The 23,486-nt window shown below is 42.0% G+C and overlaps 2 protein-coding genes across 2 annotated transcripts in view; one reads left to right on the top strand and one right to left on the bottom strand.

Annotated features, from left to right (window-relative positions):
- The window catches only part of SYCP3 (synaptonemal complex protein 3), a 14,871-nt gene extending 14,570 nt beyond the window's left edge, over positions 1-301 (top strand). The window contains exons 7-8 of the mRNA XM_075274580.1: positions 11-115; positions 248-301. Coding sequence (XP_075130681.1) covers positions 11-115; positions 248-301 — 159 coding nt within the window. The remainder of the gene's footprint in view (positions 1-10; positions 116-247) is intronic.
- On the bottom strand, positions 227-21,671 carry CHPT1 (choline phosphotransferase 1). The gene is made up of 9 exons (XM_075274579.1): positions 21,309-21,671; positions 11,302-11,449; positions 11,061-11,202; positions 9,622-9,706; positions 7,688-7,819; positions 3,964-4,122; positions 3,429-3,554; positions 1,851-1,961; positions 227-327 (listed from the first exon to the last, which is right to left on the bottom strand). Exons 1-9 carry the CDS (start codon positions 21,549-21,551, stop codon positions 283-285), a joined length of 1,191 nt encoding a protein of 396 aa, XP_075130680.1. The 5' UTR covers positions 21,552-21,671; the 3' UTR covers positions 227-282.
- Positions 21,672-23,486: the final 1,815 nt, after the last annotated feature.

Below are 23,486 nucleotides of genomic sequence, written 5' to 3' on the forward strand. Positions count from 1 at the left end.
TTCATTTTAGAGCATGCACGAACTAGAAAAAAATAATGAAAATCTCTTAACCGGTGCTCAGAACGAGCTGAAGAAGGAAATGGCTATGCTGCAAAAGAAGATATTAATGGACACTGTAAGTCAAGGTCAATTAAGCCATTGTGATATGACACATTGCTCATCATTATTTTTTTCATAAAGCTTTATTATGAAAATATTAGATAAGTATAAAAATAGTTTAACATATTTGTCCTTTTTCTTCTGCCAGCAACAGCAAGAGATGGCAAGTGTTCGAAAGTCTCTTCAGTCAATGTTATTCTGATGGATTCCTGATGCAATAACTTGTACCTATGTAACATATAATATACAATTATCCACAAAGTTGCACAAAGTCATGATTTAGAAAGTTAAATAATTTCATGTTAAAAATGTTAAATATTTGCTAATGAAATTTATGAGAATAGGAAAAAATTAGCTGTTTAGTTTTTTCTCCAACAAATGACACCACTTTTGGCCATGGGCTATGTCCAGTATTCAAGTTAACGTTGGGCTCAAATAGCAGATAAAGACAAAAGTGTCTATTTCTTGAGGAAGGATGGGTGGACTCAATGTTCCCCCTCACTAACCTCATAACATTACTGTATACATTGACATAGTCTACCCATGTCTGTTTTTTGAAACCGTATCCAGTAACTTACAGTGTACAGATACCAAAAAGATGCTCTATGCCCAATACTAGTCGTTTGTGTTCTTGAAGAAAAAAAATGTGTGGAACAAATCACTTTTACACACTGCATGTTCATTTCTTTTAATAATTTCAGATTTTGACTATTCTGTCACATACGGCATAACAAAACCATTAGTCTTTTCTCTAGTTGTCTAATGTGCACAATTTTAAGCACAACACAGTAATGTCTGTTTAATAAAACATTTATTAATAAAAAAACAATTCAGATGAATAAAACTTATTTTTTTGTTTTTCCTTTTATAATGAAAATAAATTATTCAGCTTCACAGAGCACGCGGGTATAAACAGCACAAATGGTTTATAAAAAGATTGCTTTCCAGTTTATTAATACTGTACAATTATTTTAGAACTAGAATTGTTAGACAAAAAAAAAAAATTCTGTTGGTCCAGAAGGTTCTCAGGTCACACATGTGAATTCGGAATCCTTGCAAAAGAAATTTTCAGATATTTCTGTTTTGTTTTTTTTTATTAAGTCACTTCCTAAATAAATAGAAATATTTAAACAAATTCCCTCTCACCATAAAATGCCAAAATTCAGAACTGCCTGTATGGAGGAGAAGAAACGTAATTTCAGGTAACTGGCAAAATATTAAACACCAATTACCTCCGAGTCTATTGGATTTAGTACCGCAGATTGTAAGACAGTTTGGAAAGGTTGTTGCTCAGGTTTCTTAATACTTTTTCTCATCAATAGTGAGAATAATTAAATCCAATAAGAAATTGCGTTCTGTGATTTACACAGCGCCATTGAAATTTCAAAATAATGCAAGACATAAAAAGCCAGAAGTAACCCACCACACTGATAGTGGATTTGGACACTGAAGCTGTAACTCATCTAAACATAAGAGGTTTTCACAATAATATCTCCTCTCATTATGGGTTAAGGTAAATATGGGAATAGCAATTGTGCGGATCTCCCAATGGATTCATTTTCAATGATTGTTTGCTAAATTAAAGAACACGATTTGTCAAGTTATTAGGCAATAATTAATTTGCATCTTATCAATTCCTTATATTTCTGCTTAGTATTACAAACTCAGCATGCAAGAATTGATCAACGTTTCTTTTCCTCCATTTGGCTAAGCAGTCAGTCACTATGTTTTGGATTTGGATGTTTTTGAACCTGCTCTGCAGCCGGCATAGGAGAGATTCGGAAGATTGATATTCGCAGATGGGTTGCTATTTGCAGGCAAACACCAATGCAGTATCTCATCAATTCAAACAGGGAAATGGCCTAAAAAGAAAAAGAAAGTGCAGTTCAGTGATAAGTCTCAATACTATATTCTAAAATGCATATTTTACAAATGTTATTGTAAGGGCTCATTCACACGGGGCAAGAGGGGGCGGATTTTGGCACGGAATCCTCCTCAGAATCCACCTGCTCACAATAGAGGTCTATGCTGACCGCCAGTGTTCTTTTTTTCCACTAGCGGTTTGTTCCCACTAGCGGAAAAACGATGGCTGATTCAGCCACAGCGTCCGCCTCACTGGACTAGGCCCATTCATTTGGGCTTCTGACAGTCGGCTTCCCGCGTCAAACTTAGGACCAAAATACGCCATCCCGTGTAAATGATTAGATATGACCTGTGTTCACACACTGCAATTTAATTTCAATCAATATACAATAAAATATAGACATGTCATTTTAAATTTCTCCCTCAAGTTTTGAAGAAACACAATCATAATCTTCTGCATAAAAGGAATAAGCCACTACCTAGTTAGTTTTACATATACTTAAGATGTTCTAATACTGTATGAGTAAATATTTGAGACTGGACTTTGCCTGGGCCCTGTTCAGTCTGCAGGATTTCTGGGCGATTACCTCTGATGTATGCCACTGTATAGGCCATAAAGTAGCATACAACGTTCTTCAACGTAAATGAACATATGGCTATATGGGTTTTATTAAATTTCCCTACCTAAACAAAAACCAAAACAGCCCAAAAGTGGTCATAAAGACAGAACCAAAGTCAGCAGGCTATAGAATCACTGGGAATATAGTGTAGTAGGGTTCAGTCATTCAGACAAGTAAACTGAGGCTCTCTTTGCATTGCCAAAAAGTGCTTAGCTTTGAAAGCAGTGCCCAGTACTACATCACTGTAACATCATATTTTTGTAGACATTTGGAATCGCCAGTCTTCCTTCAATGGGAGTCATGTTGAATATGTGGTCTTATTACGAGGCATCGGTTTATAGAGTAGGAGGAGCTGAGCAGGTTGTTATACAGTTTTATGAGACGTTGTGGTACAATTTGTCACTATTTCATTGAAATTCATGGCCACTCTGTGCTTAGGAGTCCAGTGGGCAGTCTTAACTATGATGGGCAGCCTTCCTCATGTAAGTGTGCAGACAGACCTCAAGTTTAAATGCCAATTTATACTGGAATTTTTCTTTTATTAAAATATTTAAAAAAAAAAAAAAAAAAAAAAAAATCGATCAGCTCAGCTCCTGCTGCTCTATAACACGTTGTCCATCTTCCCTAAAATGACAAGTTATAGTAATAACAGAATAACAGAAATAATTACTAAGCATTTACAGGGTTCTAGAAAACCAAGGAGGAATGATACAGAAAGTATATTGGAAAATTCTATATCTTTTCATTATACAATGCCATTTATTTGCAGAGTCTGGACAACTCCTTTAAAGATCTGCACTTTTGTGCCTATAAAATAGCCAAAATATTCCAATAAGAATGACTTACCAGTGCCAACCATAAAACTATGTATTCATCAATGAAGCTGTTGAAATATTGATCAAGAAATAGAAGGCCTGGTCCAATAAATGCAGTGTCCTGGAGATAGAGTTCACTTTTAGTCATGTGGGCCAGCTGAAAAAAAAAAGGAAAAAGTTATGATATTACTAATTTATGATACAGTCGGAGTAGTTTCAGCGTTCCACAAGAGATACCGGGCTTTTTATATTTATAAACACGTCTTCATAACTCCAAAGTGTCAAGATATAATCTGTTCTAGCTTATTACAAGAGATAAAAGCATTAGGCACATGTACACACCTACGGTAGAGATCCACAGCGGACGCTTGGATTTTTGCAGAGGATTTGCAGGTAAATATTCCCAAGGCCTGCACATAGATTTAGTCCCATTCCATACAGCTAGCCTACATATGGCCCCCCCCCATTGTGACATTTCACATAATGATGCAGATTTGTAAGCGTACCATTAGCGTTCTACTACAATGTATTAGATGGGTCCATAAAAAGGAAATGCAGAGACTTACCACAAGCTTTATAGTGATTTTCGCACTCACGAACCCAAAGGTTAAGGTGTAAAGGCACGGATGTTTGTGAAATAAGTCTGTTGTTGATTTTTGGTAAATCATAAGTCCCAATATGAGAATTAATCCAATATGAAGACCAGGAGATAATACACTTGTTCCCTGTTAGAAGGTGGAAAAAGGTTATTTTTCTACTTTTTATATGTTTTTTTTTCTACAAATTTCAAAATTGTTGCTCAGAAGTTTTTGTCTTATAGCTTAATGTCCCTGTCTAGCAATAATTCAGCAGTCTTGTCACCAGAACTCTATTCTGCTAGGTTGTGGTGACAGACTCCTTTTAGCATGAAACAAATCCACAAGCTACAGATTCAGATACTACAGCTTAGTTCACACCTAATGTAGAGTAAAACTTCACAGAAATGTTAATGATACAACAGGGTGTTATCATCTCTTCACTTTAGTCCGTCAAATGCAACTTTTAAAAAATTTTTCTGTATTCTAGAAGTCTTTAAAGGGGCTTTCTTGGATTGTGATAATGGATAGGTCATCACTATCTGATTGGTGTCTGTCAGTCTAACAGCACCCAGTACCCCCACTGACCAGCGTTTGGTGAGCACTGGAGCTTTGTCACTGAATACCAAGCTCAACACCAGACATTGCTTAGGGATTGTGCTCAATATTGCAGCCCAGTCCCTTTCACTGACACAGCTCATGTGATGAATGAATATTACATTATTGGCCAGTGAAGTAGGAGCAGCTGATCTATGCGCCTCCTGCCCATTGTCAGATCAGCCAGATACAGATGACGTATTGATACATCATCAATACTTGAAGCCCCTTTAACACCATCACATGAGATAAAGTGGGTGCCTGTTACTGGTTTGTATTGGAGAAGTTGCTAATATGCTACCAGCATGAATTGTGCACCACATTCTGGTAATCCTGAGAGCTCGCCTCCATTTTAGCTACTTTTTGTGCATGGACCATAAAGCAGAAATCTTTTAGTGTTAGTACAGAGGGGGAATGTAGGAAGCAGCAAAAGCAAGAGGTCCATGGCCCACATTTAGTATTGAGGTTTTGGACTGGACACTTGTGTGAAGACGCCGCATATTTGGCATAGAGTGATCAATGTGGTGCATATAGTTTGGGCTATATTTTTTGACACACTAGACATGGAGAGGCCATGCCTTAAATGTGCCATGATGCACGAAAATATTCTGGCGCATAGTAAATGAATTAAAAGGTGGTATAGATGTACACTAGACTGTCTGAACATACACCAGGTTTATCAACCAGCATCAGCTACTGTGATAAATCTGGCCGATTTTCAGACTACTGTATATACTCAAGTATAAGCCGAGTTTTTCAGCACAGTTTCTGTGCTGAAAAAGTCCGCCTTGGCTTATACTCGAGTCATTACGGTAGTTCAGCAATATTTATAGTTACAGACCCGGCATCCAGACACCGGGGCGGGTGCCGGGCCGCTCCTGCTACAAGCGTGGCGATGCTGCTCATTTCAAACTGCAGAAGTACTTACGGTACTTCTGCTAGCAGGCCCGGAACGCAGACCACGCCCCCGCACTCCATCAGACGCCGGGTGACGTGGCCACGTAACCTCAGGCCCGCATCCGTAGTGTATCTGCGTTCCAGGCCTGCTAGCAGACGTTCCATAAGTACTTCTGCAGTTTGAGCGTGGCGATGCTGCGGTCCGGCACCCGCCCCGGTGTCTGTATGCCGGGTCTGTAACTATAATGGCGCTGCTCTACTCCACAACGGTCGCCATACCAACCGGCACCTCCGCTGTAACTTTTATAGTGATAATGCTGGAGCTCCCTGCAATCAGACATTGCAGGCATGAGTTCTCCGATGATGTCCCGGTCCAAAGGGAACCTGCAGGCACCGCCATGTTGCTGGAGGGAGCAGGCGCAACCGCTCTCTCAAGGCCGATCCTGAAGATAGGAACAGAACAGAAGCGCTTCTGCCAGGGATTCCCCTCAATGCTCCTGCTGGGGATTTCCCTCAGCGCTCCTGCCAGCAGCCGGCTGCAGTTCCCCTTCAGGTCCGGCTGGCTGAGGTTCTCATTCAGGTCCACCCCTCAACGCTCTTGCCGGGGATTCCCCTCAGAGCTTCTGTAAAGGTTCCCTGGCCAGTAGTGCAGTGCATTGCATTAGTGATCAGATTCCCTGGGGTTTAAGACCCCTAGGGGTCTAATAAATGCAAAAAAATAAAAAATAAAAATTAAAGTAAAAAAAAAATAAAAATAAGTATTAAAAATTCAAATCCTCTCCCTTTCCCTAGAACACATATAAAACTGATACTGTCAACACTGTGAAACACATACACATTATTTATCCCTGTGTCCAAAACGCCCACTCTACAAATCTATAAATATATTTTTCCTGTACGGTAAATGCCGTAGCGGGAAAAAGAAGTTGTCTAACTGCCCCTTCCCCGAGACTGAGTCCCCCCTCCCCCCACTTGGAATTCAGCCTGACTACATCCAGGCTAAGTATAGGGTATCTGCAGTGCTCCTATTCTATCGGGAAGGGGTTAATAGGAGCACTGCAGATACCCTATATTCAGCCAGGCTGAATTCCAAATGGGGGAAAAAAAAAAAAAAACAGTCCTCAAGCTCAGGGAAGGGGCAGACAAACAACCAAAACACCCCTTCCCCGGCATCTACTATTCCTAAAAACTCCGACCATTTTAATTTTTGAAATTTTCCAGTAGCTGCTGCATTCCCCCCCTCGGCTTATACTCGGGTCAATAAGTTTTCCCAGGTTTTTTGTGATAAAATTAGGGGTCTCGACTTATATTCGGGTCGGCTTATACTCGAGTATATACGGTAACTAGAAGTAAATCTGCAGCTTCAGCCGAGAGCATTAGAGAACGAAACGATGTCAGTTTTCTAATGTCTTCTGAATAGCCTATATACAGGCAGCCATTTTATTACCACCTTTGGTTACAAGTACCTATAGAGCACAGAGGACCTTGGAAACTTACATAAAGTGAGACAATACAAGACAGGACCAAGTCACAGTGTGATTAGAGACAAATAACTTATCACATTTTACATTTACCAAATGTCCTCCATATAAACTACTAGCTAGAAGCTTTTACCGTATAATGCAAACAAATTCTTCCAAACAATACACAGCTTAGATGTATACTGCAAACCAAGCAAACATGGAGGATGACATGACTTTGTTACACACAGTAGTAACCCTTGCGGTTTTATTCTCCCACTTTACCAGCTCCTTAGTGGTCCATCACATTAGTGTAGACTCAGACAGCAGTTTTTTTCTATGGAAATTCCCAGAATGCAGCACACTAAGGTGTTATCTAGGTGCGGCCAGATGGATGGATCCTATTGATTCTATGGGACTCAAAACTCATGCAAGAGTTCATCAACTTGGATTAGTCTTCACATATAACTTGTTCTTGTGAGGCCACTTTTCCATAATATATATGCGCGTCTTTCTCTATCCTGGTAACATCCGGATTACTCCTTGGGGACTGCTAAGACTCTGATGCTTCCCAAGTGTTAGTTATTGGAAAAGTCCTTCTTGCAGACCTAAATGTGACCTCGGGGTAGAGAAATGCCGTCTAAAACATGTTAGCGCTGCGATGTGTCTGTGAATGTAACTAATAGCCGCAGGCATACTAATGAAGATTTATTTCTATTTCACTAATTCAATATCACATCGTTAATATAAAAGCCACTTACTGCTACAGTAGATCCATTTTTGCCGACTCCACCGCTGAGAATGACTCTAAAATAGTTATTACAGGAGTAAATTGAACCTGAGATAATCCCCAGAAGCGGAAGGACCTTCAGTGGTAATCCAGTCATAGGAATCTTAAAGGAAAACATACAAAGCGCATGTCAAATGCCATCACTATAGTTACCAGTAACAAGTTTAATGAAGTGGGCTCCAAGCGGTGACTCTATAGCCGCTGAGAAACTACAACTCCCAGCATTCCTTCACAGCCATTGGTTATCCTATGCTACTTTTTTTTGCAATTAAGGACATGCTGGGAGTTGTAGTTTCTCAACAGCTGGGGAACAACAGGTTAAAGACCACGTCTCTCTTGTATATTCATTCACCTCACTAGTATGTGGTTTGAATAGTAATTTCATTACAGTAGTAACAATATACTGTACGTACATAGGCCACATGCAGGGCTCTTTTACAATGGATCAACTTAGCAAAATCATTACCTGGGAATCCTCCAGCCGCTAAACATCTTCCATTGGCAGCAGAAAGTCAAAGAGAAAAAACAGATAAGTGCCTCAAGTGATGTAAACCCTAGAAGTCTCTGAACAAGACCCCAGATCCATACACAGCTAAAGGCTAGATCTCGGCGGTGCTCAGTGTCCTTGCAATACAAGTGCATTCTGGGACTTATAGTGTCACCTTCCTAGTGCATGTAAAGACTGATTCGATGATTTCCATAGTTCACCTTCATTGGAGTGCTAAGAGAATACACCACGCAGTGAAGGATGGCCTCATGGCGACTTTGGTTGTACATCGAGTCACATATAAGCCATACAAGGATATGTGTGCAGCCTGTCGCACACTCACTATTGCATTCTCACTTGACTAGGATACAAGTTACTTGTTAGTTATGTGCGATTTGCATTAGACACAAAAAGGCTTGCAATATACAATCTAATCCAGCAGGTATAATATTTCATGACTGCCATGACTGTAGTGAGACCACATTCACAATCATTACTTGCCGTGTTGTGAGGCCACACCAACTTAGTAACATAACACAAAGAGAAAAACAATCATGATATTTTAACACTGCTTCTTCTCATGGCTGTAGTGCTATGCAGGTTCTGCAGGACTGTGAAGCATACAATTGCACAGGGTACAAACCAGGCACCAGCTAGAATCAGAGACATGTTCAATGGCTGATCAGGTACTGATCCCCACAAATTAAAGGAGTTGTCCAGGATCTGAAGAGGATTCATATTGATGACCTACCCACAGGACAACTGGACTAGGCATTGATGATGTGGTCGCCAGACACCATATATAAGATATATGGCTGGAAGCAACCTCTGCCTTTATTCAAGAGACTGGGAGTAGGGCTGCAGTTCCAGGCATCACCACTAGAGTATGTGGAGCTCCGTACACTGCATACAGTTTTCAGTCCATACACTGTAGTGGTGTCGCCTGGAACTGCAGCCCGACAATCACTTGAATACGAGCAGGGATGCTTGTGGTCGTATACCTTGTATACGGCTACTGGTGGCTGCATCAGCAGATAGGTGATCGGTCTGACCCTGCATCAAACAATTACCTTCAGATCCCAGACAACCTCTATAGCTGCAGAATGGGTGCACCCTGCTTTACACTGGGGCTCTCTCCTGCAAAGTCCATCTATTAACTATAGAAGAGATTCATAAAAATAATATCTATTGGATACATATTTGTATCACCATGGTGTAAGTGAATTCTGCTTGTCTGGGAACTGACGCTCCACAGAGGTGCCAATAAAGGTGAATGTCCGCCAGCCATGTTCTGGTTACCTAGTAGACACCCACCTGGAAAAGCAGATACAACTGACAAGGATTTCAGGAGGAAAATTTCATTTTAACATTAATATTTACACAATATGAAAAAATATAATGATGTTTCCACATATTACCTCATAGTCCCAAACGCTAGTCCCAAAAAAGGCTGACATCAGAAACACTCCCATCACAGAAAGCTGCAGCTCGGTCACATCAATCCTGGAGGAAGAGGATATATTGCTACATTTTCAAATCAGATATTAATCAGAATTTACCTAAAACAGTTTTTTTAAAACCTACAATTGCACCAACTGTATTCAGAGAGTACTACTGCTTGTTATAGGCAGCGATGTCAACCTGAGAGAGTCCTACACAGGGCGATTGGTGAATAGCATTTCACAGCAAAGTAGGCATGGACTTCATAAGAGTCCATAATATACTCAGACACTGGACCCCAATAATGCTTGTGCCATTTTATTTACACCATTGAATGATCAAGTTAAATACTGTGTTAATTTATTGTGCGGTTTTTCCTCCAAAACCCCTTAAATGATGCGATTGCTATTGACCTTAGGGGTTAAACATATGGGATTGTGTAGTTTGCTAATCCCAGGCTTTAGGAAGCGGTACACCTCTGTGAGTACACTGCCATGCCCCCGCACCTGAGTGTACACACATTATTCTGCTGCAACTAATGTACAAAGTCAAGTGCAGTGGAATAAGGCACATTAGCAACTCACATTTTTCTGTACCGAGGACCACCCTTAATGATGCTGTGTAGAAGGCAATCATTAGACTGCTTGACCTACAGCGTCCATTACTTTCAATGGAAGGTTTTTCTGTAAGTAATAGCATACAATGCTGAAGTTTAATAAGAGAAAAACCTCCCATTAAGAATAATAACAAGAGCATAAACTCCAGTGTTTTCTTAATCCACTTGTTTATGGCTGCAGGGAACATGTGCTGTCATTACGTCACGGCTGCTGCACCATGGACGGTCTTATTTTATACCTTTGCCTGTCTTTGCCACAATGTTATCTGATCTCTAACAAGCACATTAAGCCAAAGGCAAACCATGAGGCTGAACCAAGCCGTATCTTACCACTAGAAAGGCTATATACACTTATAAGATGCAAGAGGGCTTTTCCTTTCTTTATGGGTTTAAAGCCTTACATATTCAGTTGTACTTTTCCTTTGTGCCATTATAAAGGCATGCTTGGTATAATACTTTCTTTGCTAAAGGGAGTCTGTCAGGTCCAAACAAATATTAGTACCATGTAGAGGCCTTGAATAGTAGCAGAAACGTACAGGTGTATTTGGCAAATCAGGCCTGTCCCAACGAGCTTGACACCGACTTGCCTTTCCATATAAAAAGGATTCTCTCTGTATTGATTCATCAACTCCTTTTCATGAAGGTATCTTTCTACACATATGAAAACTACATAGTAGTATTATTGGCTTGGGAGGCATTTTAGAGACAGACTCCCATCAACCACTTCATGACCAGTGTGTTGTCTTAATTATATTTACTTAATTAGGATCCAAGCTGAAAACATACATCACAACAACTTACACTCCGAACTTGAGGGTGCCGCACACATAGGTCTGCCACTGGGCACAAAAGAACATGAACATGCTGACAAAGCAACAAAAAAACATCCAGCTGCCAAGGGTTCCAATACGTCCTGCAGCTATCGTCCCCACCGCAACAAACACTGTGCAGGAAAAGAACAATTACAGTGAGGATCTCCCTACTCATTGTAGCATCTGAGCAAGAAACAGGAATATTGCACGGAAGAAAAGAGAAGGGTTACCTATAGATATAGAGTCGCATCCATGGTCAAACAGCTCCCCGAGTGGCGAGCTACTGTTGGTTCTTCGAGCCTGTTTCCCATCAATAGCATCCAATGACTGATATATAAACAATCCTACAGCACAAAGCAGAAGCGCCCAAGCCGGTGCCTGTGGCGAAAGAAAAACTTGTTAGCATGACAAGGAAGTCAAATATCAGTTGGAACAGAAAGAAAGTTACATAATCCTTTCCATTAATGAGACATTGCAGTGGTATCACCCAGTATACTAAGACGTCTGAAGATGGCCTCCCATACTAGTATAACAGCCCATAGGAGGCGCTATGGAGGCAAGTGCATTAATGCAGGTTATTCAAACAGGTTTTACATCTTTTCCAGTTATACATAGGGCTTTATTTGTAAGTCATCTTTACTTTTGCAGATTTTTTTAAAAAATTTTTTAAATCCAGATAAATATAGAAAAAATACAGGGAGAAAATTCAGTTCTCATATATATATATATATATATATATATATATATATATATATATATATATAGCAGAAATATATATAGCAGTTGAATATATATATATATATATATATATATATATATATATATTTTTAATAGCACAAAGTAGTAGTAAAATTTTCTTTTTGAATAGTTTTCGCTCTCGATCACAGGGATTTTTATGTAGGTGCCGCTGGGGAAAGAGTTAGAATCTGTGATGTGGGTATGGGAGTGTTCTTCTTTTTCCCGTATTACTCTCCTGAGGTGGGGGGCATTTTAATGTTATTTTGCTGATTTTCCCGAGGGCTGATACTTAACCCCAGTTACAGGAATAATACAGCCACCTAGCATTGTAACCAGCAGCTCATGTAGTGCCTTGTCCCGCAGATCAAATGATTGCAGACGCATCATAGCATCTTCTATAGCACTATGTACAGCACTCATTGAGCGCTGTGTATACAATTCAGAAGACAGGAATGGCATCTAACCATCCCTACCTTCTTTTCGGGATGTCTAGCTGTCACTAACAGCCAGCATCTCTGCTCCTGCAGTTGCATGATCTTGTGCAGCTGCTAACTCTCTATACAGGGATTCCCTTGTAGTGTTTACTGCTGACTGCCCAGACGCATGTTGTCAATGGGCAGTCAGAAAGCTGTTAAAGGGGTATTTCCATTGTAGGTATTTATGGCATTAATGTGTGACACAAACAGGTCTCACCTTGTAGGTCAGTTGCTGGACACCACATAGACATGGGGAAAAAAAAAAAAAAGAAGGAAGGAAGAACTGGCCATGCATGTAGTTGGGTCCCTTCCTCCATTCATTTTAATAGGAGTCACAGAGACAGTCATACACACTTGCTAAGCCCTTTTCATATCCGCTACAGAAGAGAAAAGAGAGGACCCCCAGTTTAGAGAAAGGTGCAGGTATCAGAAGTAAGATAGGAATACTCCTTTAATGTAAAGTGCAGCCTGGACTAGACTGATGAACTTGTCATGAAATAACAACCTAAATGTCTGGTATTATAAATCAGGGCTACATTAAAAACCCACTCACTATGGGGGATAGAAAACTGGCTATACCAAAAATCAGCCCTCCATGCATTCATTGACTGGTTGCTTCCACCCCATTTTAAAAGGTATGGAGCTAGATGCCAACATCACCGCCAGCGTCAAGTGACCTCTCTCCTAGCACAGGCTGTCAGACATTGCACCCGCCAAACACTGCTGGGCAGCCTATTCTATGGCTGTATAAGCCTTCATACATGGTGACCGTAATAAAGGAGATCTACGGATATTAGACTCAAAAGCCAGGTTATAATGCAGCTAAACAAATCCCTGACACAGAAAGAGAAAACTGGGTACAATAATGAAAGTTGCTTGCTGTCTGACTAACATCCCAGAAGCAATACCTCAAGCAGCCAGAAATAGATACAAGTACATAGTAAAGCTGGAAATTACTCCAAGCGCAGTGTATAGAGAAAACTATACTGTACAGACAAGTACAGGCTATGAAAAGAAACCATTCACAGTGTGAAGAGAGCCTCAGAGCTTTTTGATGTGTTTCACTAGGTGGCCTCTTAACCTTAAAGGGGTTGTCCAGGCAAAAATAGACAACCCTTTTAAAGTTTAAATAAGCTGGGGGCAGGCACCTGTCCCTGTTGCTCCGTTGTCCTCCCACACTCACGTGACTTCTGAGGCCAATCAGCGAAGACATTTCCTGTGACATCATGGGTCCTCTTCCTGAGGCTGCCGATTACCTCTAGTGGTCACGTGACCGCTGAGGACAATCAGCGGCTTCAGAACAACGCCAGAGGAGACTCGGGACAGCAAACTAATTGGGAGGCGTGGGAGGACAATGGAGCATCTGGGATAGGAGAGTTTGTTTTGTTTTTCACTGACCCCTGGAGATTTAAACGTTAAAAGATTAGCCTGGACAACCCCTTTAAAGTAGTTGTCCAGGAATCACAGATACCTGGCAGGAGGCTGGGGAAAGAAAAAAAAAAAAAACCCAAACATTAAATGTAATTCATCTGTCCCTGTCACTCCGGTGTTGCCCGGGGACTAGTTCTGGAGGAAGCCCTCACAGCACATTACCGCTGAGGCCAGTCAGTGGTCTCAGCAGTCACAGGAAAGGACACAGGACATCACCAGTAATATATGGAAGTGACGTCCTGTGTCTTTCCTGTGTAGCCAGGACTTCTACTGGAACAAGCCCCCGGGCACCACTTGACCAGACAACACTGGGGACACTGGTGCACCAAGGACAGGTGAGTATGGGTTGTTTTTTCCCACCTTCCCGATCTCCTGCCGATCACCGCACCCTTGTCCTGAAGTAATCTGCACTTCTGCAAATATGACTAATACAGCTAATACATAGGGCTAGAGAGGAGGGCATTATAATCTCACTGGCACTACTAGCTGTGCAAATAGACAGTTGTGTAAGAACTGCTGACAGGTAAAAACATGATAACTCAGTCAGCAGCTTCTTCAGCCTTATTGTAAAAAAGAAGAAGGGTTTAAGCTGTAAACTCTGAACTCTGCAAAGACTGCAGACTACTAGGCAATTTGTCAATTCTACATCTACACATGACACATAACAATACCAAGTCCCTCACACCAGCACAAAGTATGTCCACAGCCGCACCCTGCAACAACCTTTGGAATCTGGATTTCTAGAAAATTGATCTGTTCTCTAACAAGAGTTGTCCTGAACTCAACTTTAACAAGCATTTGTAAGAATTATAAAGACAACTTATACATTAGTATGAGCCCACTTTCACGCACTGTCGGCTTTCCCATTATGTGCCCTGGGGATGGAGATATCGGTGCCGTTACCAATTTCTGCCCACTGACAGTCTTGCTAAGCTGTGAGGAATGTCCCTCCTGACAGTATTGTCCATAGCCCTGTACAGTCAGAGGGACGTTCCTTACCATTAAGCTGTGAAGAACACCCCCCAGTACTAGTTTATGGACAAGTACAGTCAGAGGGGTGTTCCTCACAGCTTAGCGGCATCGCTGGGAGGTAAGGAACACCCTCTCTAACAGTACAGGGCTATGGATGAGCACAGTCTGGAGAGGCGTTACTCACAGCCCAACTAGACTGTCTGGGCTGTGATCGGTAACAAAACCGATCTCTCCAGCCCCGCGGCACATAACAGGAAAGGCGACAGTGCGATGAATTCAGCGCACTGTCAGCTTTCTAGAGGAATATAAAACTGCATGTGCTTGAGGACGTGAAAGGTGCTCCTTAAAGGGGATGTGTCCTAGAGACCATCTGTTTGGGGACAGCACCAAACAATTTGTAGCAGTGGGTTCTAGTATTGCAGCATTGTCCCATAGACTTCAAATCGTATGGCGAGTGAACAGCACAGCTTCCAGCATGTAAAGAACACTGGAATCCTTGCTCTCCCCAGATGATTTGCAGGGGTCTCGGCTGTTGGAGCCTTGCAGAATCTAATATTTATTAGAAACTGGATAACCCCTTTAATAAGAAATAAGATGCCATGAAAAAGTGTAAGAGGGCTACAGCAGTGGAAGGCAATAACACTAAATGCTATACAAGATACAAAGGGGCTTTATTAGCATAACCGAAGAAAAACATTTGGTATTGCCCAAGCAAAGAATGGCGAGGGGTGGGAGTGGGGTGTGTGGGTATATAGTGTACAAATGTAGCGGTTTAACTCAGCAATGCTGCAGTGTGACATGTTATCACAGATCAGAATAAAAGCCTTTGAAAGAGTCAAGTTGAAGTTCTGTGCCACAGTGAAGTTAGAGGGGTTTTCTGGCCCCCAATTCATGTTTCATGCTGATAACCCACCCACAGATTTCAGGTATAACTCATGCTAGCTTTCTGTTGGCAGCTCCACCCCAGCGTGACTCCTCTGTCTTGCTTCACCCACTTTTGTAAAAACAGACAAGTGGGGTACACAAAGTAGGAAGGGTGATATCATTGGTTTAAAAAAGGTCTGTGTGCCGAAGATGCGTTACAATCAAAAGAAATGGCGCCTGGAAGGTTAAATGTAAATGAAATCTTAATTCCCAAGTGAGTGATAATCTTTGATCTGTCAGAAAAAATTAATTTTACCACCAAATTGGTGAATAACATCTAAGGCTTGAATGACATATGGCATATCTTTTACCTCCACCAATTTCAGTTTGAAATGACGGACCCTATTACAGTCATTGGGGTCCGCCAGGCTTCGTGTGTAACCGCTATTACAGCGCTTCGACTGTCTGTTGTTCTGGTCCTCCGACAGACCAGAGCATCAGAAAGAAGACGCTAGTGAGAACCTAGCATAATTTGCATATAACCTTCTGGGAGACATTTCTTTTAAATGGGTTGACTAATTTAAAAATAAAAAAAGCAAATTGTTCAGGGACACACCAGAAATCCAATGATATATGGCATTTAGCATGTCTTTAAGCCACATCATCCTCTCCATTGTCCACTGTGTGTCTGCACCCTAAAAGCTTGATGTATTTGCAGGGCACCCTAATTTGCTGCAGATTTTCATGCAGAAAGGGTGACCTTTGTGTCCATAGCCTTGGGCTCCATTCAATAAAACACAACTGGGAACTGAGCTAAGAAGCTGATTATTTAGATACTGAATAGGGAAACGTTTAGGCAGAAATATTTTACATGCCGGCCTCGTCAGATCATCCACTGGACTGTACAAGCTTCAGTACATAGTTAATGAACAACAGGGAAGAAACTCATGGCAGACACCGCAATGTAGACATGTCTTTCTTCCAATGAAGCAAACGCAGTCTAAGACATTTACAAAGATTAACAAGGAAATGCTAAAGTGTCCAAATGAAACAGATTTTCTAAGATGTATATAGTGATGACCTATTCTTAGGATAGGTCATAAGCAGTGTTGAGCGAGTAGTATTCGATCGAATACCTCCCCGGCATAGGAATGCGTGTAATCGGCCGAACACCAAGGGGTTAAACACTTCAAATATTCAATGCGTTTAACCCCTTGGTGTTCAGCCGATTCCTATGCCGGCGAGGTATTCGATTGAATACTACTCGCTCAACACTAGTCATAAATATGTGATTGGTGTGGGTCTGACAGCCAGGGCCTTCACTGATCAGCTGGTTGAAGACACTGCAGCATTCAGGTGAGGCTCCATTCCATTACTGCTACTTATGTCACATACACTGATCCCCATGTACCTTTGTGGCTCAGGATAAAACGCCACCCTCATCAGAAATATGACTGGAGAAGGTCTGCGCACAGTTGGTGATAATATGGTGGGCACAGTCATTGACTGAAGGAGAGGAGCTCATGGTGAATGTCAGAAATTAATGGGGCAGAGACCCGCTTACAGCTCCACACACAGTGCAATAAATGACCTCCACAATCTTATATTGACAACAATAGCTGAAGGCCCCCCACCCCCACCCCCACCCCGACTTCATTGAAACTTGGCCAAACTGAACATGTATGTATACGGGGGAGTCCGAAGGAACATCTGTCAACAGAATAAAATATCTAAGTTTTATGGACCGATGAAAAGAAAGGAAACTTTCTTCTGTCATTACTAATACTACAGGTATTACTAGTATTGCTCACGGAGCAGTGCACACATATGCAGCGCTCCATATCTAGAGGTCGCTACTTGTACTATTGACAGATCAGGCTTGTGACGACAGTGAACTGCTGAGACTGGTCTGCGTGCAAGTGCTGAGGTGGCAGTGACACATAGTCAGGTGACAATGGGGAGACAAACACTAGTAACACTGCATCTATTCCAACACAAATGTAGCAGAGCTGAGATTTTAATATGGTTTAGCTTACTGGGATGTCAGCATGAACACATTACCGATGGTTTATACAGGACTGCTGGGAAACCAAGTTCACTATCTTAAAGGGACCTTACAGGTGGAATGATCTTGTGAGGCCATGAATGTATGTGTGTCACCAATATAATCCTATATATTCTTTGCACTAGGCTCCAGATATAACCACAACAGTTGTAGGAACTCACATGATCATAAACCAGCAGAGACCTATAGGATGTTGTTATTTGTAAGTCTCTATTAATGTATTCTATTCCATTAAGGTAACACATTTATGGTCCCAACTAATACAAGTGCCAGGATTTCCAAAGTGACACAGTGCATGCGCTAGTGTACATGATCAGACTTATATTGCTACTAAAGCATGGCCAAGAGTACACTATGATAGATACCACAGCGTTGTACACTGTCACATATACGCCACAGCGTTGTACACTGTCACATATACACCACAGCAATGTACACTTTCAGAGCTAGCAGTGCAATGAATGTATATTGTCAGACTACACGGAGACGAGGACTATAGAACAGCAAGTACTAGTGTGCACAGACAAACCCGGCACTACCGCTATAATATGTACTTATATACACATACAGGCCTGGCACTGCCATTATAGTATGTACTAGCGTACACATACAGACCTGGCACTGTCACTATACTATGTACTAGCGTACACATACAGACCTGGCACTGCCACTATACTATGTACTAGTGAACACATACAGACCTGGCACTGCCACTATAGTATATACTAGTGTACACATACAGACCTGGCACTGCCACTATAGTATATACTAGTGTACACATACAGACCTGGCACTGCTACTATAGTATGTAATAGTGTACACATACAGACCTGGCACTGCCACTATAGTATGTAATAGTGTACACATACAGACCTGGCACTGCCACTATAGTATGTAATAGTGTACACATACAGACCTGGCACTGCCACTATAGTATGTAATAGTGTACACATACAGACCTGGCACTGCCACTATAGTATGTAATAGTGTACACATACAGACCTGGCACTACCACTATAGTATGTACTAGTGTACACATACAGACCTGGCACTGCCATTATAGTATATACTAGTGTACACATACAGACCTGGCACTACCACTATAGTATGTACTAGTGTACACATACAGACCTGGCACTGCCATTATGTTATGTACTAGCGTACACATACAGACCTGGCACTGCCACTATACTATGTACTAGGGTACACATACAGACCTGGCACTACCACTATAGTATGTACTAGCGTACACATACAGACCTGGCACTACCACTATACTATGTACTCGTATACACACACACACAGACCTGGCACTGCCATTATAGTATGTGCTAGTGTACACATACAGACCTGGCACTGCCGCTATACTATGTACTCGTATACACACACACAGACCTGGCACTGCCATTATAGTATGTACTAGTGTACACATATAGACCTGGCACTGCCACTATACTATGTACTAGTGTACACATACAAACTCGGCACTGCCATTATAGTATGTACTAGGGTACACATACAGGCCTGGCACTGCCACTATAGTATATACTAGTGTACACATACAGACCTGGCACTGCCACTATACTATGTACTAGTGTACACATACAGACCTGGCACTACCACTATAGTATGTACTAGTGTACACATACAGACCTGGCACTGCCATTATAGTATATACTAGTGTACACATACAGACCTGGCACTGCCACTATAGTATGTAATAGTGTACACATACAGACCTGGCACTACCACTATAGTATGTACTAGTGTACACATACAGACCTGGCACTGCCATTATGTTATGTACTAGCGTACGCATACAGACCTGGCACTGCCACTATACTATGTACTAGTGTACACATACAGACCTGGCACTGCCACTATAGTATATACTAGTGTACACATACAGACCTGGCACTGCCACTATAGTATGTAATAGTGTACACATACAGACCTGGCACTGCCACTATACTATGTACTCGTATACACACACAGACCTGGCACTGCCACTATACTATGTACTCGTATACACACACACACACAGACCTGGCACTGCCATTATAGTATGTACTAGTGTACACATACAAACCTGGCACTGCCATTATAGTATGTACTAGGGTACACATACAGACCTGGCACTGCCACTATACTATGTACTAGTGTACACATACAAACTTGGCACTGCCATTATAGTATGTACTAGGGTACACATACAGGCCTGGCACTGCCATTATACTATGTACTAGTGTACACATACAGACCTGGCACTGCCACTATACTATGTACTAGTGTACAGATACATACCTGGCACTGCCACTATACTATGTACTAGTGTACACATACAGACCTGGCACTGCCACTATACTATGTACTAGTGCACACATACAGACTTGGCATTGCCATTATAGTATGTACTAGTGTACACATACAGACCTGGCACTGCCATTATAGTATATACTAGTGTACACATACAGACCTGGCACTGCCACTATAGTATGTACTAGTGTACACATACAGACCTGGCACTGCGATTATACTATGTACTAGTGTACACATACAGACCTGGCACTGCCATTATACTATGTACTAGTGTACACATACAGACCTGGCACTGCCATTATACTATGTACTAGTGTACATATACAGACCTGGCACTGTCACTATACTATGTACTAGTGCACACATACAGACTTGGCATTGCCATTATAGTATGTACTAGTGTACACATACAGACCTGGCACTGCCATTATAGTATATACTAGTGTACACATACAGACCTGGCACTGCCACTATACTATGTACTAGTGTACACATACAAACCTGGCACTGCCATTATAGTATGTACTAGTGTACACATACAGACCTGGCACTGCCACTATAGTATGTACTAGTGTACACATACAGACCTGGCACTGCCACTATACTATGTACTCGTATACACACACACAGACCTGGCACTGCCATTATAGTATGTGCTAGTGTACACATACAGACCTGGCACTGCCACTATAGTATGTACTAGTGTACACATACAGACCTGGCACTGCCATTATAGTATGTACTAGTGTACACATACAGACCTGGCACTGCCACTATACTATGTACTAGTGTACACATACAGACCTGGCACTGTCACTATACTATGCACTAGTGTACACATACAGACCTGGCACTGCCACTATAGTATGTACTAGTGTACACATACAGACCTGGCACTGCCATTATAGTATGTACTAGTGTACACATACAGACCTGGCACTGCCATTATAGTATGTACTAGTGTACACATACAGACCTGGCACTGCCATTATACTATGTACTAGTTTACACATACAGACCTGGCACTGCCAGTATACTATGTACTAGTGCACACAATACAGACTTGGCACTGCCACCATAGTATGTACTAGGGTACACATACAGACCTGGCACTGCCACCATACAGACCTGGCACTGCCATTATACTATGTACTAGGGTACACATACAGACCTGGCACTGCCATTATACTATGTACTAGGGTACACATACAGACCTGGCACTGCCATTATACTATGTACTAGGGTACACATACAGACCTGGCACTGCCATTATACTATGTACCCGGACACACATAAAGCCCAGTCCAATCTCTACTGGTTGGCACAACACCACAACTCCCCGCCCACACTGGCAGCCCTGCCATCTTCTCACCTCCTCAGTGGCTGTAGGACAATAGTAAACGACAATGAGCGTCGTAAGAACATTTATGACCAGTCCGACCAGAGTGATAGTGTTGGGTGCCAGCCATAAGGGAACCTTCTCCACCAGCCAGTTCCAATAGACTTGCATGAGGGGCTCCAGGAGGGAGCGGCCTGAGGCGCTGTACTTGTGCTCCTCCAGCCGCTTCAGCTGCAGAGCTGTGAGGGGCTCCGGCAGACACAGGACACCGGCCATCCTCTCCTGCCTGCCAGTCCGGTGCCTTTCCTGCCTGGGACTGTTCGGCTTCCGTCCCTGCAGGCTGAGGGGGCCGGACCAGAGCGCTTCACCCCCGGAAGGACAGGACAGCTAGGGATTGCAGGGAGATGCGGATATACTGGGTGTCGGGCTGTGTGTACTCTGTCACAGACCTCCCAGCTAGCAGACACTGTATTAGAAGAGTCAAAGACGGGAGACCAAGTTCAGCATTCCCTGCCATCTGACTGGCCCTTCCCCTCACATTTACTCCATAGTCTGCCTCTGCACGTCATGTCACAGGCTGTGAATAAGACCCTTATCCACTTCTGCATAACCATATACACTACGCTAACTGCGGTAGTCTGAGCCAATTCGGCCTCTGTAGCTCACGGCAGGGGGTCTCTTGTTTCTTTGGCAACCACTTGATGCTTTGTATCTTTATGGCACTTACATCGAATGTCTTCTTCTCACACATCTGACTTTGTGAAATAATGTAATAATCTATTCTAATCCTATACATTGACCTTCTAATATGGCATATATGGTATGTAGTTTAGTTTTATGTCTCCCTAACAATGTATTACCCTTTGACCTCTAATATGAAAATCTCTTTCAACAACGGAATTTTTTGTTTTAAAAACACAATAAACCTATTTGGCCCTATTTAGGCAACAGACGGACGTTAATAATAATAATGAGAGAGGATGGATCTTCTCATATGTCCGGTTTTTGAGGGACCATTTTTCATGGCCATCAAAAGAACTGACCTGTTCTTTGTCCATTTTGAGAGACAAAGTCATGTGAATAAACCCATAGATATTCATGGGTTTTAAAATGGCTGTGTGACAACCATTGGCCTTAGGGTATGTTCACGTGAAGTTTTTTGTCAGGCATAAAAAAATCAGTTTTTAAACGCTTACACTCATTTCAAACGATGGAAAGTAAAGAGAAATTTGAGGCAATCTTCCATGTCGGATTCTTCTCTATCCCCGTGCTTCTCATAGAGCAGAGCTTCAGCTTTCCACTTCTGGGTTATTCACTGATTAACCCTATTCTTTCTGCATCTGATCAGCTGGAGCCTAAGGGGGCATTCACACGGAGTAAAGTGGCGCTGATTCTGCCACGATAACTCGTGGCAGAATCAGCGCTGATAAAAAAAAAACTCCCATTGACTTCAATGGGTTTCATTTATTGTGCGTAACAAATTGAAATCAATGGGATAGAAAGCCTCCTATTGATTTCAATGTGTTATGCACATTAAACGGAACCCATTGAGGTCAATGGGAATTTTATTATCAGCTCTGATTCTGCCACGAGTTATCGTGGCAGAATCAGCGCCACTTTACTCCGTGTGAATGCCCCCTAAGGGTCCATTCACACAGAGTTTTTTGGTGCTGAATTAGTGTCGGAATCCATGTGGAAAAAGCTGCATTTCTGCAAAGTGGGGCCCCAGCCATAATGTTTTTTCCTGCTGCGCTTTTCACAGAAAGTCCACATAATTTTCCTCTGCAGATTTTCTGCTCCTATTACACTTATATGGAAAATGCTCACATTTTGTAAATCGCAGCATGTCAATTATACCTACTTATACCTCTAGCATTTTAATATCTAGGTGTAATAGGAGCAGGAGGTCCCCAAATGAAAACTCTGCGGACTTTCTGTGAAAAGTACAGCACAAAAAAACCAAAAAAAATGTGATGCCTTCCCGCCACGATTATTCCTCACACTGCTTTTTAGGGCCTCAGCCTCAAAAGGGATATCTGTTAGTTATTAGCCAGATGTCCCTTGTAGTTTGTGTGTGGAGTCCGTTGCAGCCAATTACAGCAGTCACGTGCCGATTGTGAAGAGGTAACTGTTGAGGCCTGTGATTGGCTGAAGCAATCCCTTCGCACAAACAACACAGGACTTGTATACAAGTGAATGGAGTTGCTGGCA

This window comes from Leptodactylus fuscus, chromosome 5 (genome assembly GCF_031893055.1).
Source record: "Leptodactylus fuscus isolate aLepFus1 chromosome 5, aLepFus1.hap2, whole genome shotgun sequence".
Lineage (NCBI taxonomy): Eukaryota > Metazoa > Chordata > Amphibia > Anura > Leptodactylidae > Leptodactylus > Leptodactylus fuscus.

What these genes read in the sequence shown, in the direction of transcription:
- CHPT1 (XM_075274579.1), bottom strand. Translation starts at nt 21,551, where the DNA reads ATGGCCGGTGTCCTGTGTCTGCCGGAGCCCCTCACAGCTCTGCAGCTG. An exon ending in AAATCACTATAAAGCTTGTG is followed by an intron (nt 3,555 to 3,963) that starts GTAAGTCTCTGC and finishes TTTTTTTTTCAG; the next exon opens with CTGGCCCACATGACTAAAAG. An exon ending in CTATGCCGGCTGCAGAGCAG is followed by an intron (nt 328 to 1,850) that starts GTTCAAAAACAT and finishes TATGTTACATAG; the next exon opens with GTACAAGTTATTGCATCAGG.